At 41.3% G+C, this 19,178-nt stretch overlaps 1 protein-coding gene across 8 annotated transcripts in view; it reads left to right on the top strand.

Moving 5' to 3' along the window:
• The window catches only part of ACTR3B (actin related protein 3B), a 46,148-nt gene that overhangs the window by 11,588 nt on the left and 15,382 nt on the right, over positions 1-19,178 (top strand). For 5 of the 8 annotated variants that reach the window (XM_074315104.1, XM_074315102.1, XM_074315099.1 and 2 more), the window contains exons 2-6: positions 1,069-1,124; positions 9,467-9,591; positions 10,203-10,313; positions 17,711-17,806; positions 18,618-18,725. In XM_074315104.1, coding sequence (XP_074171205.1) covers positions 1,069-1,124; positions 9,467-9,591; positions 10,203-10,313; positions 17,711-17,806; positions 18,618-18,725 — 496 coding nt within the window. The remainder of the gene's footprint in view (positions 1-1,068; positions 1,125-9,466; positions 9,592-10,202; positions 10,314-17,710; positions 17,807-18,617; positions 18,726-19,178) is intronic. The other 3 variants (XM_074315105.1, XM_074315106.1, XM_074315107.1) reach the window with 3 other exon arrangements.

Genomic DNA, 19,178 nt, shown 5'->3' with positions numbered 1-19,178 from the left:
AAAATATTAATAGGAAAGTTAGCATATGGTAAAATGCATTTAAAATTATAAAATTAATTGGTTAGAATTTGGAATGGATTACCACATCAAAAAATTAGTATCAAGCATCTTGAAAGCATTTGTAAAATAAAATGAATTGATAAAGGTACTTTCAACACTGCTAGCAAATATTTTTATTCATTGCAAGCATCATGCAGAATGACGCCCGTTGTCCAGACTTTCCTCTTCATTACAGCAGGCCGGATCAGAAGGGAAGCGCTGACGAGTCTTCTCAACTTTTTATTTCCAGCAGATGGTTCCGAGTGATGGTACCCTCCCCCCGCCTCCTTTTTTAAATTTAGGAGATTAGCAAATGATTTTGGAACAGATAGTAGCATTTTGGCATTCATTTCAGTTAAGACTTTTGGAATCTATCAGAGAGTATCTTGACAGAAAATGGGCTTATCCTGAAATAAGACGATAAAGAGATGCTTCTGTCAGATATTTTCAGGAGGTGGTACTAGCTGTTTCTAGACATATGCCATGACATTTTAAGAAAATTATGTAATCATTTTCTACCCCCCAAAAGTTCATCAAGTTGGGAAGGATGTACACTTCTTTGAAAGCCAGTTCTGAAGTAGCACCTGCATACTTTTATTGGGGTCTTTTTTCTGCTCACTGGCTGTTGGGCTTTGGGCAGCCTAATTTTCTCAGTGCTTCAGTTTTCTCATTTGCAAAATCGGGGTAATATTTACTTTCTTCACAGGGTTTTTGTAAAGATTAAGCATGTAAAATCCCTTTTAAAGTTATTAGGGATACGCAAGTGTAATTTATATGTTCATAGACGTGTGCAAGAATTTTTCCAATAGAAATCAGCATAATATTTTACGTTTTTGTAACTGCTTGCTTATCCGAAATTAGTGTTTGATTCTCTGTCATCACAATGTTGTTTTTTTTTTTTTTTTAATTTCAAGAGAGTATTTTGAGGCTTGCTATTTGAGGACTTGGAGAGCTTATAATAAGAGACATAGTGGGATGCAGGGGAGAGTATTATTCTCTAAACATGTGTCGATGACTTTGTGCTTTTAGGTACAGCAAGCTGGGCTACGCAGGCAACACTGAGCCCCAGTTCATTATTCCGTCATGTAAGTAAAGCTCCGCCCACGGGTTATAAAGGCTTGTGTTTCTCAGCGTTGTTCTAAGCACTGTAATTCTGTTCCCCAAGGTGTACTAATAACTTACTTGCCATCTTCACTTTGGAGATTGTTCTGGTTCCCAGGGAGGGTTGTTTATTTCCACACTTAGTTCCTGAATGTTGTTGTTGGCTGTGCTGTGACCTAACACCCCTCAGGCTTCTCATCCTTCCTGGCCTCTTCTGTCACAGCTCTGTGTCACTGTCATTGGCCTGTCTGTGAGGGTGACGAGTAGGGCCTTTCATCAACCAGATGTCGGAGCTGTTTGGAAGAAGTACATCTGGTTCTTTCAGGTTAATTTGTACTTTTTAAGTAAGTACAGGTTTATCGGCTTAGCATCTCTGTGGGCTGAATAGCCATTGTACTCACTGTTTACTCTATTGAAAGACTTTTGTTTTTGTTTCTGAAATGAAAGTCCTGTTTTACTGTGTTAGGAAATGTTCTGTTTTTGTTTAAATTTTAGACAGTAGAGAATGATAAACTGAAAAGAAGACATGTCCTCACATTTTCCCATGGGAGTCTCAAGGGTCAGGTCAGTTGTGTAAAAGGTAGAATTCTTCTCTGAAACTAAATTCTGGGTTGTAATTTGGAGACAGTTGACCAAAGAGTAGGTATATCAATCAAGAGGGAAGTGAAACTCTGCCTCCTGCATGTAGCTCTGGTAAGATACGTGATCTTAGACATTGTGAGCTGCTGTGGGGCCAGCAACATGGTAATGCCAGGCTCTCGGGACCAGCAGGGGACGTGCGTGGCTTGGGAGGACACCAGAGCGGGAGGGAAGGCGCTTGGTCAGTGTTTACTCAAGGGAAGACGAAAGACATGTGGGTGGACATGGGTATTCACATCACTAGAAAGTGTACTCCAGATCCCTCGAGAACATCTGTCACCTCATCCCACTTCCTGTTTGCTGGGTAGCGGATAATGATTTTGATTTTCTAGGTCTGAGTACTTTGATGCCATGACGGGGTGTCCTGGACACTAGGCACGATTGGTCTGCTGCGTCCTCATTTTTTGTTCATAATTTGGTGTATTAGTTTGCTGGGGCTGCCATAACAAAATAGTACAGACTGCATGTCTGAAACAATTGGAATTTATTTTTCACAGAAGGGAAGCTTCAAGTCCAAGGTCAAGGTGCCATCAGGATTGGTTTCTGGTGAGGCCGCTCCTTGGCCTGCGGATGGTGGCTTCTCACTGTGTCCTTGTGTGGCCGAGAGAGAGGGGTCCCCGGGGTCACTCCCTCTTATGAGGACACCAGTCCTGGGGGTGAAGGCCCAGCCTCTTGGCCTCAGTAAGAGGCCGTCTCTCCAGTGCACTCACCGGGTGCTCAGGGCTTCTGTGCATACCTTTTGAGGGGACACAGTTCAGTCCATAGCCGTTGGCATTTTGTAGGATACATCAGACTTTTGTGAATTTTATTATCGTGAATGGCCCAGAACTTGATCGTTCTATGCCAAACTGATAAAAGGAACTGCCTGACTTTTCAAAGCAGATTAAAGTCTAACCTTGTCAAATGCAACAACTCTAAGAGGCTGGTCTTGCACCTTGTGCTTTGATGCTTTGGCATTTAAATCTGTCAGCAGCATTTAGTTGTCTGAGACATTTAACCTGTCATCATTAATAGAGAGGGGAATTGAAGTCAGTTATTAGCAGGATTTCATTTGCTGTCAGAAGGCCTGGCAGCTCTCAGATGGGTGCTGTCAGAACCTTTGCAGTGGCAGAAGCTAGAAAGATAATAAAAATGTCAGAGATGTGGGAGTAAAAGAAGAGTTACATTGTTGCTGAATTTGTTGCGAAAGAGCAGCTGCAGGAGGCAGGTTAGACGTTTGCGCAGGAGTCGGGTGTTCGGACCCCTAGAGGGACTTGGTTACTTGGGCATTTGGCCCACTGCTATGTTAGTGCTGGGAGCAGAGGCGAAGTTCAAGCCGTGTGTGCTAAAGTGGGATCCAGAGAGAAAAGGGGGCTTCTGTGGATGTGTGTGGCTGCGTGGTAGGTGCTGGAAGGCTGCCTCTGAAGCTGGAGGGCACAGAGGCGAGGGTCACGCGTGTGCGTGAGGGAGGGGTGGCCGCACTCCCATACGCTCCCAGCGGAGCCGAGCCCAGCGCAGCGGATGTGGGAGCGCAGAGGAGGCCTTGGAATCGCCCTCTTAAGGAACTTGAGCTTCGCTTTGCTACTGGGAATTTTCCAGTTGTTTCCGAGGCTCCCGCAGAGACCTGGCCCCGACTGGAGAGGCGCCCGGCCTGTCCTGCTCTGTCGTAGCTCTGCTTGTGTCTGAGTTGTTTAAGCCTCTACAGAAATTGCTTGATTGTTTGAAGGAAAGATTTCCCTACGTTTTTTTCCTTTTCCTTTAAGCTGTCAGAGAATATTTGGAATCACTGAAAAGTTTCAGACAGAGGAGTGTGTGTGGTGATTGCATCCACAGAAAGAGGATATGGGAGGGCCCCGGAGGGGCAGGAGAAAGCAAGGACATTTTAGGTATCAGGGTGTGAGGAGTTCGTGTGTGAAGGTCCAGTAGGCAACTGGGTAAAGGGCTTGATGCTCTGGGGGAAGCTCTGGACTGGGGACCGAGGCTGAGCCCGAGACGGTTTTGCTTTTTTGTAAAATTTAGATAGAGGTCTTTAAAATCTTTATTTTGGCAAAAAAGAAAAAAGAAAGAAAGCAAAGCGAAAGCTATTATAACAAAGACCCATGTAGTCACCACGCAGATGAGCAAATGTTAACGTGACCTAATCTGGGAAGTACCTGGCTGCACACGCGGATGGTACCGGCCCTCCCTCCTCCTCTCGGCCCTCCCCGCTGGTGGTGGTTCTCGCATCCAGTCCATCCCTGCTTGCTCCTTACATTACAGATACCAGGACACAGTCACAGATGTGGCAGTGTTTTGTGGTGTAAACATTTCCAAAATGGTATCATACTGTGAATAACTCTCTGCATTGTTCTTCTGACTAAAACCCTCCGTGTTTGGTTGTCGGACTTCTCGGTGTTGATGTTCACACTAGGGCCCACATTCCACCAGGTGCTTCCATAGCAACTTTTTCTTTCATTTGGGCATTTTCCACTTTTCTGTGTTATACAAACTGGTGCAGTAAATATCTCCTTATCCACACGTGCTAGTTTCCCAACAGAAAATAGAGGGACACAGGACTGTTTGGTCATTCCGGGGTGCCACTCTTCAGCGTGTCAGGGGTTACCGCGCTGCTCTTCTGAGGCTTGTACTGACCTGAACTCCCATCAGCAGTGGACGAGCTTTTGCAGAAACGTCCTTGACAACAGTCGGTGCTGTGAGACTGAATATTTTTGCCAGTCTAGCGACTATAAAATGATGTCTCACTTTTTTGATTCCTAGTAAGGTTCAGTACATTTCATCGCCTGTTCATGTCTTTGCCTCTTTTTCTATTGCATTTTTATCCTTTTTAAATGGACTTATAGGAACCCTTTGTGTACTCCGAATACTAATTTGTTGCATGTTTCTTATATTCTATGACATCTTTTTCAAATAATTTCTTTTTGTCCAGAAGTTAGAAAATTTTGACAGAGTCAAGGTTTTCAGTCTTCTTTTATAAATTGTTTCTGTTTTAACACATGCATTTGTACTTCAGTCATAAGACTTTCTATACTTTCTTCTACGGAAACTTTATTTTGTAATGTGGTGTGAGCGAGTTCATTTTGTTTGTCTTCCAAATGGAAGGCCACTGTCCCAGCGGTTCTTACGGAGGCGCGTATCCTGGTGGGATGTGTGTCTTCATCACAGTGCCATCCCACACGTGCCTGCGAGACTCTGGTTTCAGCCACATGTTTGCTTGGCTCTGTCCCAAATCTGCGCTGTTGCTTTAGCATGTGTCTTGATATCTGGTAGGTCTGGTTCCTCCTTTTTCTTTCTCAGAATAGCCTTAGCTATCCTTAGGCCCTACTCTTTACTGTAAGTTTTGGAGTCGGTTTAAAGTCTGTGAAAAATTATAATGGGGTTTTGATTATAGACACATTACATTGGTAGATTATTTGGGGCAAGTTTGAGCTCTTTATGAATTGAATTTCCTATTCATGAACATGGTATATGTTGTACTGTTCATTCATGTCTCTTGTGTCTTCTGGTAATGTTTGTGAAACTCTGCAAAAGGCTCAGGCAACCTTTTGCTAGATTTATTCTTAGGTACCTTTATGTTTTTGTTGCTGTTGTGAATTTTTTTAGAATTGAATTTTCTAACTAGCTAATGCCAGCACATAGCTGCTGAGTTTTTAAAATTGTTTTTGAATCCAGCAACCTTGCTGACTTGTCTGATTTGTTCTAATAGTCTGCAGATTCTTTTAGTTTTCTATGCAGATGTTGGATTAACTGCAAATAATAGTTATTTTGTCTCTTCCAATCCCAATACTTGATCTATATTTTTGTCTTGGTCTTGTTGCATTGGCTAAAACTTCTGCCATAGTGACTAGAATTGGAGATAACAGGTGCTTTTGTCTTTCTGACTTTAAAGAATGGGTTAGTGTTTCATTAGTTATTACTGTAGGATTTTGTGGAAATGCCTTTGCAGTTTAGTACAGTACCCTTCTATTCCTAGTTTACTCAGAGGTTTTTGGTTTTTTAAAAATTATTATTAAATCATGAATGGATGATGACATTTAAGACCATTTAAGACTTTTTGTGTATCTTTTGAGATGATCATATGGTTTTGAACATTTAAACCCCTAATATCATAAATCCCATTAACATGTTCAAATGTTAAAGTCATTTGTTTCATTCTTGAGATAAACCCTTCTTGGTTATGAAATACCAAGACATATATGCTGAACTGTATTTGCAAATATTTATTTGGAAGTTTAGGTATTTATTTTTGCATCAATGTTCAAAAGTGAGATTGGTCTATAATTTTCCTTTCTTATACTATTTTTGTCTGGTTTGTATATTAAAATTATACTGGCTTTATAAAATGAGTTTGTTAACTTTCTTTTTCTATTTTCAATTTACATGTTAGGAATTACTTATTCCTTGAAGGTTTAGTAAAATATATGACATTCTTTTGGGAAACACACTGGATATTCTTATTTTAAAAATTAGTATCGTCTGTTAACTGCTATAGAAGGGTTCTTAAGATACAGAATTTGTATCTAAATCTTTAGATACACTCTTCCTTAGAGATAATCTCCCTGATAATTTTCCTTAGATTTACCCTCAGATGACTTTCTGGCATTTGGAAAACAGCCTGTTTCTTTTGGCTACACACATTCCAACCTAAACATTTGTTTTTAATCTGCAGAACAGTTACGTTATTCTTTATTTAAAGTCTAATCTTGTTAGTTTTGATTCATCATTACAGCTAACTGAAGTGTTTCATTTTTTAAATTTGTTTAAATCATTTGCAAACTAAATTTTGTTTTAAAAATATTTTATTTTGAAATAATTACAGATTCACAGGAAGTTGTTACATCTTATATAATTATGTTGTACAATGTGAAAACTAGGAAACTGACATCGGTAAGTGTGTGCAGGGGAGCAGTTCTGTTTCATTTTATCCCATGTGTAGATTCCTTTAACCACCTCTGCACTCAACATACAGAATGATTTCATCACCATAAAAATCTCTCCCGAGCTATTGCTTTATACTTACACTTACTCCTCTCCCTTCCACTATTCCTAACCTTTGGCAATCACTGATCTGTTTCCATCTCCATAATTTTGTTATTTTGATGATGTTCTATAAGCAGAACAACACAGTACGTGCCCTTTTGAGATTGGCTTTTTCACTTGGCAAGTCGTTGCCCGTATCAATACACTGCTCCTTGTTATTGCTGAATAGTATTCCAATATGGATGTACCACAGTTCGCTTAAACGTTCCTCTACTGCTGGACATCTTGGTTATTTCCAGCTTTCAGCTATTACAAATAAAGCTGCTGTGAACACTTGGGAAGAGGTGTTTGTGTGCACATGAGTTTTCATGTCTCTGGGTAAATACTGTGTAGTGCAGTTGCTGGGTTGCACGTCAGGTTTGTGTTTAGTATTTTTAAGAAACTGCCAAAGTGTTTCTCCTTCTAGATGGCAGCTACTGTTCCTGGTTCTTTCCATCCTTCCAGAGATACTCCACAGATACAGCAGATGTACAAGACATGTCTTTACCTGGGTGTCAGCAGACCATATACAGTGTTTTGCCTTTTTTCTTAAACTGCATCTCCATGATCCTTCCAGATCAATACATGAAGAGTGCTTCATTCTTTTTCATGGCTTTATGACATTCCATTGCATGGAGATGCCACATACATTTGACCAGTTGCAATGTTTAAATGTCCATTCTGTTATCTGTTATAGTTATTGTCCTTTCCGTCTTTGTTTCCTTCGTACGTTCCTCGTCTTCTCTGTCTACACCTGAGTCAGGGCTCTGTTGTATGCTGTGGTGTGTTGGAGACGGCTGCTGGGGGACATAGATCTTTATTCTGTGAGGAGTCGTGTAACCTATGACTAATCATAGGTGTTCCTTGACAGCTGCTCTCAGACACAGTTCTCCATTATGTTTGTGAGGGCCCTTGGGACCACATCTGCTTTTCATAGGTACAAACAAAAGATTTGAATATAAGCTCTATGTAGCTTTATTCTTTTTCATGGATTCAGTTGCTTCCTGTATAATAGTTAAAAGAAGTGTATTTTATTATTTTTGTTATTGTCATTTCCAAGAGCCACTAAACATAGTTCTGCTATGATTTGGGGTCAGAGAACTTTGATCTGCCTTTTTAGGAGGGATTAGACTTACTTTGTTGTCATTTAAATTTTTGAATCTGGTTGTTTTGTTCTCACTAAGTTCAGCATTTTTTCTTTAAGGTGGTGATTTTTCTTTGGGTGAAAATTCTTGCCTTCCGATTCTTGGTAAACTTGAATGATGTCATGAGTTGCAGAATCTTTTTGCCTTTGTCTCTTCGCAATCTTTTATATTGACTTGGCAGTTTAATTCTAAATTCATGCATAATTAAGTTTGATCTTGCCCAGAGGATAGAATGTGTCACTTGTCCTGGCACACGGTGTAAGGACTTTTGAGGTCTGCTGCAAGCCACCTTTCCAGGGGCTCTTTGAAATGCCTCACTTGGGTGCCAAATGATTCTGTGTGGTGCTGTCAGTGTGCCACTGAATGGCGTGGTCAGTTTTTAGAGATGGGTTTCATTAATTTCTACAGATTGCCTAGTAAGTATGGCCCACCAGACTCTCCCGGCCCCGCTATCTCGGCTCAGTCCCCAGCGTTTCACGTCGTCCCTGCTTCTTCAGCCCTGCAGAAATGCTGTCTTTAGATTTGTGCCAGCTTTTGTAACTTGCATTGGAGTGAGAAAAGGAGATGAGCAAAGTCAATTCCGTCCTGCATCTTTTTCTTTTCACTTCTTCCTGTTACTTCAAGATACCTTTCTGAGAAAAAGAATTCAAAGTCACTCTTTATTGCTATTCTTTATTTGTAATAAATTGGGGATTTCAGATAATCTACTTTTAAAAATACTTGTATGTGTTTACTAATTTGTTTTGGAATAAAGGTGATGAAGATGGGTTTATGGGAGCTCAGACTATCAGGGGTTAGAAATTTAAATGGAAAATCAAATCTTTACAAAGCTTTCCACATTTCATTAAACGGTAAATTCTGGAGTGAGGTTTTATGTAATTATTTACTCCTAAGTATATCCCCAAATATCAAGGCTAAATTGTTAATAAAATAATATACCATAAAACTAATATTTTTACATAATACAGTTGTTTGATTACTGTACTTTTTGCAACAGATGCTAACCAGCAACCTCCTAGTTTTTCCTTTTAATGGGAACTTATTTTTTATTTTTATTTTTTCTGTAACAGGACTAAAACTATATTTTTAATTTATCTGATGCACAGTTTTATTAAATTGGCTTAAGAGTGGATAGGCATTATTTTTCCAGTTAATTCTCTTTTGTATTTTTAATTTTGTCTCCCTCTGTATTGTATTTTAAAATTTGGAACCTATCGCTATGTACTCCAAGAGCATTTCACTTACTATCTTATGGAATCTTTTTTTTTTTTTCCAGATGAAACCAAGAAATTTAGTAATGTAGCTTCTGTCAGCATTAAAAGCGGACAGCTGAAATTCTTGTGCCATACTGAAAACAGTAATGGGACGTAATAGTCCCGATGTCTGTGGGCTCATTGATAGTGTCTTTTCTGTGAATCCCCTCGACCCCAGATAACACCCTAATGTTGAAAATTTACTTGTACGTACATAGGGATTATATTATATCTCATCATTCAGATAAATGTGGGTAGTGATGGAACTCTTTGTGCTGTTCTTTTTTTTTAAAGGTATTGCCATCAGAGAGTCAGCAAAGGTAGTTGACCAAGCCCAAAGGAGAGTGCTGAGGGGAGTGGACGACCTGGACTTTTTCATAGGGGATGAAGCCATCGATAAACCCACGTACGCCACAAAGGTGAGCCCCGTCCAGGAGGGCGGAGGCATGAATAAGGCAGGATGGTCCATTACCTGAAAGGCGTGCTTGTGGCCTGGGATGTGTTTAATGTTAGGTTTGAAGAGAGGTTTTGTTGTTGTTTTTGAATATGGTATTTTTGATGTGGAGAATCAAGCAGATTTACAAACCCTGGAATGCAGAACGGACTCCGAATGCTGGGTTCCATGCGGGGCCAGATCTGCCCCTTTGGGACATGGCAGGTTGGCTAATTAACCTGTCAGATACGGAAAGTCGCACATTGAGTAATTAAAAGTAAAGCTCTAAAGTTATTTAAGTAGACACTTGTGCTAAGAAAAGAAAAAGCCTCCGATGGGGGGTTATGGTAGACTGGTGGCCTTTTCCCATCTGTTATTCCATTGTTAAGACATTCTTTGCACTTAGGAAGGGGCGGAGCAGAATATAAGCAATAATACAACTTAATCTTCTGTTCAAGTGCCTGTTGTTTCTCTGTATTCACTTCATGCAAAGGAGACCTTTGTTTTCTAACTCGGTCTCTCTGGCCGGTGCTGGTGAAGGGTTACTGTCGCGGGTGTGGACGGAAGCCTGACGTATTTTGGTGTCTCTCATGTTAGTGGCCAATAAGACATGGAATCATTGAAGACTGGGACCTCATGGAAAGGTTCATGGAGCAGGTGATTTTTAAGTATCTTCGAGCCGAACCTGAGGACCATTATTTTTTAATGGTGAGTAACTGGGACTGAGAGGAGTACATCCCTGTGAATTCCAAATTGCTTAGATTTTAAACTCAAGACGTTCTTCCCTGGGGAGTTTTTCATTTCTGCTAAAGCTGTTTGTGTGACGGGGTTGCTTTTTGGGCAAATAACAGGAGACTCAACAAGAATGTCTGAAACCAAACGGGGCTCATTTTCTCACTAAACGGGAGCCAGAGTCCGGCGGTTCCAGGGTGGTTCTTAACAGGGGCTCAGCCACAGAAGCGGGGACCCAGCCAGTGCGCTAGCTTGGCGTCCAGTGTCGGCTCCCCCCAGGCCCCAGGATGGCTGCCCACTTCTGTGTCACCTCCTGGTATGTTTGCACTTTTTTAAGATTCCCAGAAACCTTCCCAGCAGATTTGTGCTGTCATCCATGCCTCACGTGGTCACTAGCAAGGGACATGGAATTCAGTTAGAGTAATCAAGACTGTCTCCCTGGGGCTGGGGTGGGGCTTGGGGCGGGGCCATCTCTGACCACCTGGCCCCAGCAGGCAGGGTAGGTACCTGAACGAACACAGTGAGGAAATTGGAGGGAGGAATGGATTTGGGTAGGAAAGCATCTGTGTAATACTTCGATACCTTCAGGAAGCAACTGGACCACTGATTTTTGCTTATTATAGCAGAGGAAACTGAGTCAAGATGTTATTTTTGCCAGGGTTTAAATCTTACTGTAAGATAAAATCGAGCTGAGTTAGGGGCCCTGATTATGGTATTTAATCTTTATTGAAACAAAACATTATAGAGGAGAATTATCTCTTGGTTATGAAATCTGTTCTAATTGTTCTCCTTAATGTTATGTGTTTTCTGGCATGAAATGTTCTTTTTAAGATAAAATTAGTTACATGGACAAAACACTTGCTTTATGGAGAGCAATTGCATATAACATAAGCTGAATATTAAAACCTACAAAACTTAGCTTTGGATTTTTTCCATACAAGTACATTGTGAAATGGTCCCAGCCAGATGCAATTACGTAATTCTTTCTAATGTTGAATATGGTGTTCTGTGGAATTATCTGGCTGAAAATCTGGTAACTGCAAGGCCACTATGACAGTTAGTGGAATGTGTGCATTTACTATCCATTGAAGCAAGTCCTGGCTGTACCCTCACAAGTAGGAGCCAGGCGTGGGAGCTGTGTTCTGCGGCCCACTGTGTTTTCTCTCCTGTGCGTCTACAGTGTTTTGTGCACAATAAAAGGAGCCAGGAAACGGACAGTGTGTCTGTCTGAGTGCTTTGTCACTGCAGCCAAAACAAATCCCAGATTCTCACCTATCACATTTGGCATTTTCCTTCTCTAGCACATCCCGTAACTACCGGTAGGACAGGACTCAGGAGCAGGCGCCATCTTTGCGTCTTCCTCAGTGTACCTGCCAGGGTTTCTCCCTGCTGCTGCACGGGAGGACATCAGGGCTAGGCCTGTGGAGCCTGTGCACACCACCGGGGCCCAGCCCACAGGAGGGTTTCCCAAAGGAGATGTTTTCTGCCTTAGCTGGCATATATAGACTAGTAAGATAAAACCACCTGCCAAGAAGGAAATGGAAGTGTTTGGTGTGAATATGGAAAAGCTGAAGTCCATTTGCCAAAATGAGTACCTGCAATGAATGTTCTGTGGCCTTTTCCCACAGGCTGTGACCCCGGGGTTCTCCGTGTAAAGGTTCTTTTCACTATGATACTGAAAATTTGGAAAAATCTATGGGACTTTTCACAGCCCTATCACACTAACACAATTACTGTTAACATGTAGTATATTGTAGTTTAATCTTTTCACTCAGATTTTTATGATTTTACACTCAATATTGTATCCTCCATCCATCTCCCCCAAATTTTTTACACAGTTTTCATAACCCTCATTCTAATGGCTATCTAATCACCTGTCCGGTGGATATTTCTATCTGTTTGGCAGTTCCACTATTTTTAGACATTTACTTTTGTTTCCAGTTTCTGGGTTTTATAAGACATTATATAAGGTAATCTTTGCAGGTACACTTTTTTCTATATTTATATAAAAGAACTACCAGTGTTTGATTTGGGGATCCAGAAGTACTAATAATTTGGGGACCTGTTCATACCATTTCACACTGACCCTCAGTGTGCAGGAGGCCCCCCCGGATCTGTATTTCTGTCAGCATTGAGTAATTTTTATTTGAATTTTTGATAACTTTGACTGTAAACATGCTTTCTTCACCTGTTTATTCATTGTATCTCCTCTTTTGCGAATTTCCTAATCATGTCCTGTGCTCTTGTACATATCAGTGTTTTATTGCTTTTCTTACTGCTTTGATTTCTATGACCTTTTTTCTTACCTAATCTTTTATGTGATAAAATATGTACATATAATTGACCATTTTAACCATTTGTGAATGTGAGTTTGTGGCATTCAGTACATTCACGTTGTTGTGCCCCCACCCCTGTCCATCGCAGAACTTTCTCCCCTCCCCAAGCTGAACCTGTGTCTCCATTTAGCGCTAACGCCCCTCCCGCCTCCCCCAGGCCTGGCCCCCAGTCTTCTACTGCCTGTTTCTATGAATCTGACGATTCTACGTCCCTCATATAAGTGGTATCACTCAGTATTTGTCCTTTTGTGAATGATTTATTTCAGTTAGTATAACATCTTCAAGGTTCATCCATGCCATAGCGTGTGACAGAATTTTCTTCCTTTTTAGGGCTGAATAATATTCCATGTCTGCACAGACTACATTTTGTTTACTCTGAACCGTTTCCTATAATAGGAAGCTTTTGGCAGCAGCAGATACCTTTCTCTCAGTTGATTTTTTTTTTTTTTTGCCTTTGTGGGTTATTTTTGAACATCTGTAACTAAATTTTTATGTAGTAAACCCAATTTCCTTTGAGGTTTATATTTAGTCTTCATCCATCTGGGATTTATTTGGAATATCATTTGTCACTGAATTTAAACCCCGGAAGAGTCCAGGGGACCAGGGTTCATCTAATTCTTGTTGGTAATATCTTCCTATAGGTTCACTTTCTGCCTTGGGTCAAACAAGGAGCCCTTAGCTTCAGGCAAGAAACACTCCCTGACTGTGTGCATACTTTTCATACCTTCTTAACCTTTCTCTCCTGATACTTTTCCCCTCTACTCTGTTGAAGTGCCCGGTTTATAAAGTTAACTTATTGTTAAGGTGCTTGGATTCCTGTTCAAGGTGAGAAAAAACTTTATAGATCTCGTTAGTTAATGTAGGTTATTTCTTCTGGTATGAGACTTGTTATTGATACTTATAGCTGACATTTATTGAGCATGTGCTATGCGCTCAGCCCCATTCTCTCCCTCACCCCCAAGTACTTACATGTATTGACTCATTTGTTTAATCCCACCAACAACTCTGGGGGAGATAGTTATTAGGCTTATTTCTCAGATTGATAGGAGCTACCTTAAGAGGTATATTGTAACCCCCAATACTGTTGGAATCTGCAGTAATTCTCAGGTGCTTTAAAATGAAAGAAACCTGGAATGATAGCTGCTAGCCTTCACCGTGCCAGTGACTGGGTGCTGGGCACCTCACAGGTATTAGCGAACCCCTGGAGGGGGTCACATTACAGTAAGTGAGGAGGCGTTGAGTGACTTTTGGATCCCTGTCTACAATATGCTTTTGAGTGGGACTTCATTATTTCTCTTCCATGTTTTAAGACTGCTTTCTCTCCCTCATCCAGGGAATACATTGGAATATATTGATTCGAATTACAGTGACTAAAACTTACCTGGGGCACTGTGTTTGAGCTTTGTGTCCGTTGCTACAAGAGAGTCTAAACCACCCAGCTAGTTGACAGCCAGGTGTGTGTGTGTGTGTGTGTGTGTGTGTGTGAGACGAGATCATACACACACACAGCAGTGAAGTCAGAAAGAAGGTGCACAGAAGTTTCCAGTACAAGGACGCCCCCTTCCCACCTCTGTTCTGCCCTCTATGGCCTCTCCTAGAAGAAACGCCTTTACCAGTTCTTAAGCAACTCATCGCTCACCGTTCCAGAAATAACTGTGTGCAGGCATATGCATCATGCATAAACGTTTTATTTTATACAACTGGTAATAAAATGTACAGACTGTCGAACACTTTATTTTTTAAATTTAAAAGAATTTTAAAAAATCATGATAAAAACATAACATGAAATTGACCTTCCTAGCCATTTTTAATGCAGTAATGTTAACTGTATTTACTTTTTGTGTAACAGATGCCTAGAACTTCTCCATCTTGCCAAACGAAACTATTTACTGAGCAGCTCCCCATTTCTCTTCCCCCCATACGCCAGTTTTTTAAAAAAAGTTTTCATTAAACATTGTCAATACAAAAGAATATTTAAGAATGTATGTGGTACGAGGCACCTTTCTCTTTTCATTTAATAGTTTATCATAGAGGTTGTTTCATATCAGCACATCTGGGGCTCATCCTTTTTAATTGCTACAAAGTATTATATTTTATGGATATGACACAATGTATTTAGTCAGTTCCTTAATGATGGGCTTTCAGATTGTTTCTGATCTTCTGCTACTTCCAAACAACGCTGACTGATCTCTCTGAGGCTCCTTGTTTTAGGTAGGCCTCTTGCCTGTAGGATGTGATTTAATTTTGTCTCATGGTGTTAGCTGAGACACTTTTTCTTTTTAGGAGGTGAATCCTTCACTAGTGTTTGCTAGTGATTTTAATACCAATAACTCCCTTTCACTGGGCTTGTTCCATGTGCCAGGTGCTTAGTGAGCACTCAGACTCCTTACATCTTCCCAGCTCAGTGAGGTAGGTACTAAGTGCGCACCGAGAGAGGAAATCACTTTCCAAAGGTAGTCAGATCGAATGTTGGGATTTGACCCAGCTGATTGGACTACAGGTCTCATTTGAACCACGCTGGTGTGGCATGCTGCTGTGCAACAGATAGATACGCTTGGTCTTGGTTCCACTATTTTACTTTATGCTATGCTTTTTTCTTTTTTAATTTTTATTGGGGAACAGTGCATTTTTCCAGGACCCATCAGTTCCAAGTCAAGTCATTGTTTTCAGTCTAGTTGTGGAGGGTGCAGCTCACTGGCCCATGTGGGAATCTGAAACGGGTGTTATGAGCACCATGCTCTAACCACTGAGCGAACCGGCCTCCCTGCTTTTTGTTTTTAATGTGTTTTATTTATGAATTAATTTTTTACAACTCAGGCTTGGTTTTCTCTTTGTTTTGTATTGGGTGTGTGTTCTTTCTAATATATTTTTTCTTTTTTTTTTAAACGTATTTTAATGTAACTAAGAATTTTATGTGTTTGCTCTTTATTTGTTTAGGGGTGATTAGCTACCTCCTGCTGTAATTAGTGACCAAGGTGGCAGATTTCCACATTTTCTTCCTCCTCTTTCTTTCCTCTACCACCTGCTTTTGATTGATTATATTACTAAACTTATTCTAATGTTAACATTTATTTTATGTATGCTAATGCCTCTGATACTTTATCAGTTTAAAACGGTATCTTTTGATTCCATCATAAGAGGCTATCAGTGTGTTTATAGTCTCTCCTTTCTGTCTACGTCTCTCAACTTGTTGTTATTTCTACTGTTTTAATTTATAACATTTGCATTCTGTTCTATAACTATGATTCCCAGAAAAGAAAATGTTTTTGTGTTTCATCTTAAGTAGATTAATGGCTGACTGTAAGTCTTTGGCTGCACTGCCTGCCTTCTTGTTTGGCTAACGTTTATCTTCTAATAGTGAATTCATGCAGGGCTCGTGGGAACCACATTCTCCAAGTTCTTACATGTTTAAAGGTATTTTGTTTCTGCAACGTACTCGATTGACAGTATGGTCAGAAGTAGAATTCTTGGATCATACCTTCTTGCTCTAAAGACTCTGTAAGTCTGACCCACATGTCCCAGGGTTAGACATAGCTGTGCTGGTGGCCGAGGCCGCCTGTACTTTCTGCGGCTTTAGGGTGCCTGAGTGCTCTAACTGCCACAATAAGATCGCACAGGCTGGGTGGCCTAACCAGCAGACATTGGTTTTCTCACAGTTCTGGAGGCTTTAGGGCCAAGGTCAAGGGGCCATCGGGGTCAGCTTCTGGTGAGGACTCTCTTCCTGGCTTGCAGGCAGCCCCCTTGTCCTCGTGTCCTCACGTGGCCTTTCCTCTGACTTCGCACAGAGAGCTCTCTGGCTGCTGCGTCTTGTAAAGACATTAATTCGTCCTGTTGATTAGGGTCCCACCCTGATGACCTCATTTAACACCAGTCAACTCCCTAGAGGCTCCATCTCCAAATACAGTTACTTGGGTTTGGGGGTTCAGCATAGGAATTTGGGGGGACATAGTTCAGTTCAGTGCATAACAAAGGGTAATGTGGACTTTTTCTTTTTGCAAAAGGCTTAGAGAATTTTTATTCTTTTTCTTTTGCAGCTTTAAATATGTGATGTACATCCATACTTATTGACTTGGAAAAATTCACAACATAATGCTGACTAACAAAAAGCAGGGGTTTATGTATTCTTTTTATTCTTCTGAAATCCTTTCGTTTCCTCCTATTTGATAATGGTTATTATCATAAAATAGATATCTGAATTTTTTGAAATGTCTTTGGTTGTGATTTTCATCTGCTTTATTTTTATGCTTTTCTGGTTATGAGTTTTTTTGTCTGCCATTGGTTTTTCCTATTTTTTCTCTTCCCTCTCTTTTTCTTTTATTTTTTTAATATGGTCTTTGGCCGGTTTCTTTGTGTTCTTTCCTCATCTTTGAATGAAGGAAATTCTCCCTGGACTAGGCATGTGTGTGAGTTTAGGTGGTGGGGAATGGGTGAGGGGTGGTGTCTGGGTGAAGCTGCTTCTGCCCTAGAGTTTTCTGGAATTTTCTGCCTCGCAGCTGATGGCAGAGATGTTTTGTCCGACCTTGTCTTCTGTGCTCTAATGGCAGGTGGGGCTTGGGGAGGTTTCTGCTGTGGTTCTGCTCGAACGGGTCTTCTCACTGCAGCCAGGGCCGACGCCTCCCCTCCTCGTCCGAGAACTGTGCTGTCCTGAGACCTGAAGTCACCGGTGTTCTCTTGGTGTCTTTACTCGTCTTGGTTGGGTTTTTATTGCCCTTGGCAACTTGCTACAGGCCTGTTCAGTTTCAGGGTGTTCAGGTGTTGGGTTTGAAAGGTGGCGTTTCCTTTTCTGTGACTTGTTCCTCGTTTCGGGTGGTTACTGAGCGCAGAAGTGTTTAGGGAGGCCTTTACTCTGCCACATGAAAGCTTTTAAGACCCACAGCTGGATTTCTTTAATTAATCACTCTGGGTCTGTTCTGTCTGTAAAATTAGAGAGGCATCCAGCATCCTAATTACCATGCTTTTAGGTTAACTATTTTGTGGTTCTGAGGTAATTGCATGAAATTCGGGTGAACACTAAATATGGTGACTGTTTTCTTACAGACAGAACCTCCACTGAATACACCAGAAAATAGAGAATATCTGGCAGAAATTATGTTTGAATCATTTAATGTACCAGGACTCTACATTGCAGTTCAGGTAAAAACAAAGTTGTTTTTATGATTCCCAAAGGACCTTACCTATTTAATAGCGGAAGAAATGGTGATTCCAAAGGCTCGTTGTAGTCAGGTTGTGTTGTTTGTTCTTCCTGTTCCACTCCCTCAGAATGCGCGCGCACACACACACACACACACACACAGACACACACACACACACACACACACACACACACCCCATTCATCTCACACCAAAGTCTTCTCCAACCTTAGTGCTCTGGGTTGGGCAGTGCTTGGTGAGAGGGCTGTCCTGTGCGTTATAGGATGTTTGGCCACATGTCTGGCCCTTAACCAAGAAGAAGCACCACCACCAGCCCCTCCCCCAAGTGTGACAATAAATAATGGCACCAGACATTTCCCAGTGTCCTCTGGGGGGCAGAATTGCCTCACGGTGAGAACCAGTGTAGAATATCCGGGGGTGAGACCTACTGATCTGTCTTTTAAAAATGCCACAAGTGATCTTACTGCAGCGTGTCTGTGGACCCACGCTGGGAACCAGTGGGTTAGAAGTTACAGTCTTACATTCCAGAATAAAATCCCTGTCTCACTGGCTTTTCTATGTAAAAAAATGATTTATTTTATTGAAAACTTGGCTCCTCCAGTTTAAGTATACAAAATTTGCATGTTAGTTGTCCAATTTGGAATTTGAATTTTGGGAGGAAAGGTGAAGGATATTATAAGGGCAAGAGTTACTCAGACTTATTAAGTAAAAAAGATTGAACCTGAGAATAAGCATGCAAACTTCTTCAGAAAAATGTCCCCCTGTGCTCACGGTTTCCCCGTCTTTTGTCCAGGCCGTGCTGGCCTTAGCAGCGTCTTGGACGTCTCGGCAAGTTGGCGAACGTACGTTAACAGGGACCGTCATTGACAGCGGGGATGGGGTCACGCACGCTATCCCAGTGGTAAGCAGATTAGTCAGTGCCTCCCTGTAGGACTCACCTGACTGAGGTAAGGGAAGAAGTAAAGGAAAAACCCTTTCTAAATAAAATACCTCTCTTAGAGTCGTAACTGTGCTTAGTAAAGGTAACAAGAGTTTTAAACCAGGTACGTGAGAACGAAAAAGATGCCCACCGTCTGTGGCCGTTTACCATTTGTCAGCAGTTGTGTGGGGTCCCCAGGGCTCTGCTTGATCCCTGGTGTGACGTCACCAGGAGGGTTTTGCCGGCGTGTCCTGAGCTGTGGGGATGGCCAGGGGTAGCTGCCCTCGTGGGTATTTGAATCGCAGGTGTGGGCATGACCACTTGAAGGATTCACTCTGTTTTGTGACAAGAGGTGCAAGGCTTTAACTAGCTCGTGCTTCAGACAAATGGTTTCTGTTTTTTTCTGTCTTTTGGGTTTTTGTATTTATTTAAGAG

The sequence above is a fragment of the Rhinolophus sinicus genome, linkage group LG11 (genome assembly GCF_036562045.2).
Source record: "Rhinolophus sinicus isolate RSC01 linkage group LG11, ASM3656204v1, whole genome shotgun sequence".
Classification (NCBI taxonomy): Eukaryota; Metazoa; Chordata; class Mammalia; order Chiroptera; family Rhinolophidae; genus Rhinolophus; species Rhinolophus sinicus.
This window is presented reverse-complemented; position numbering and strand designations above follow the sequence as displayed.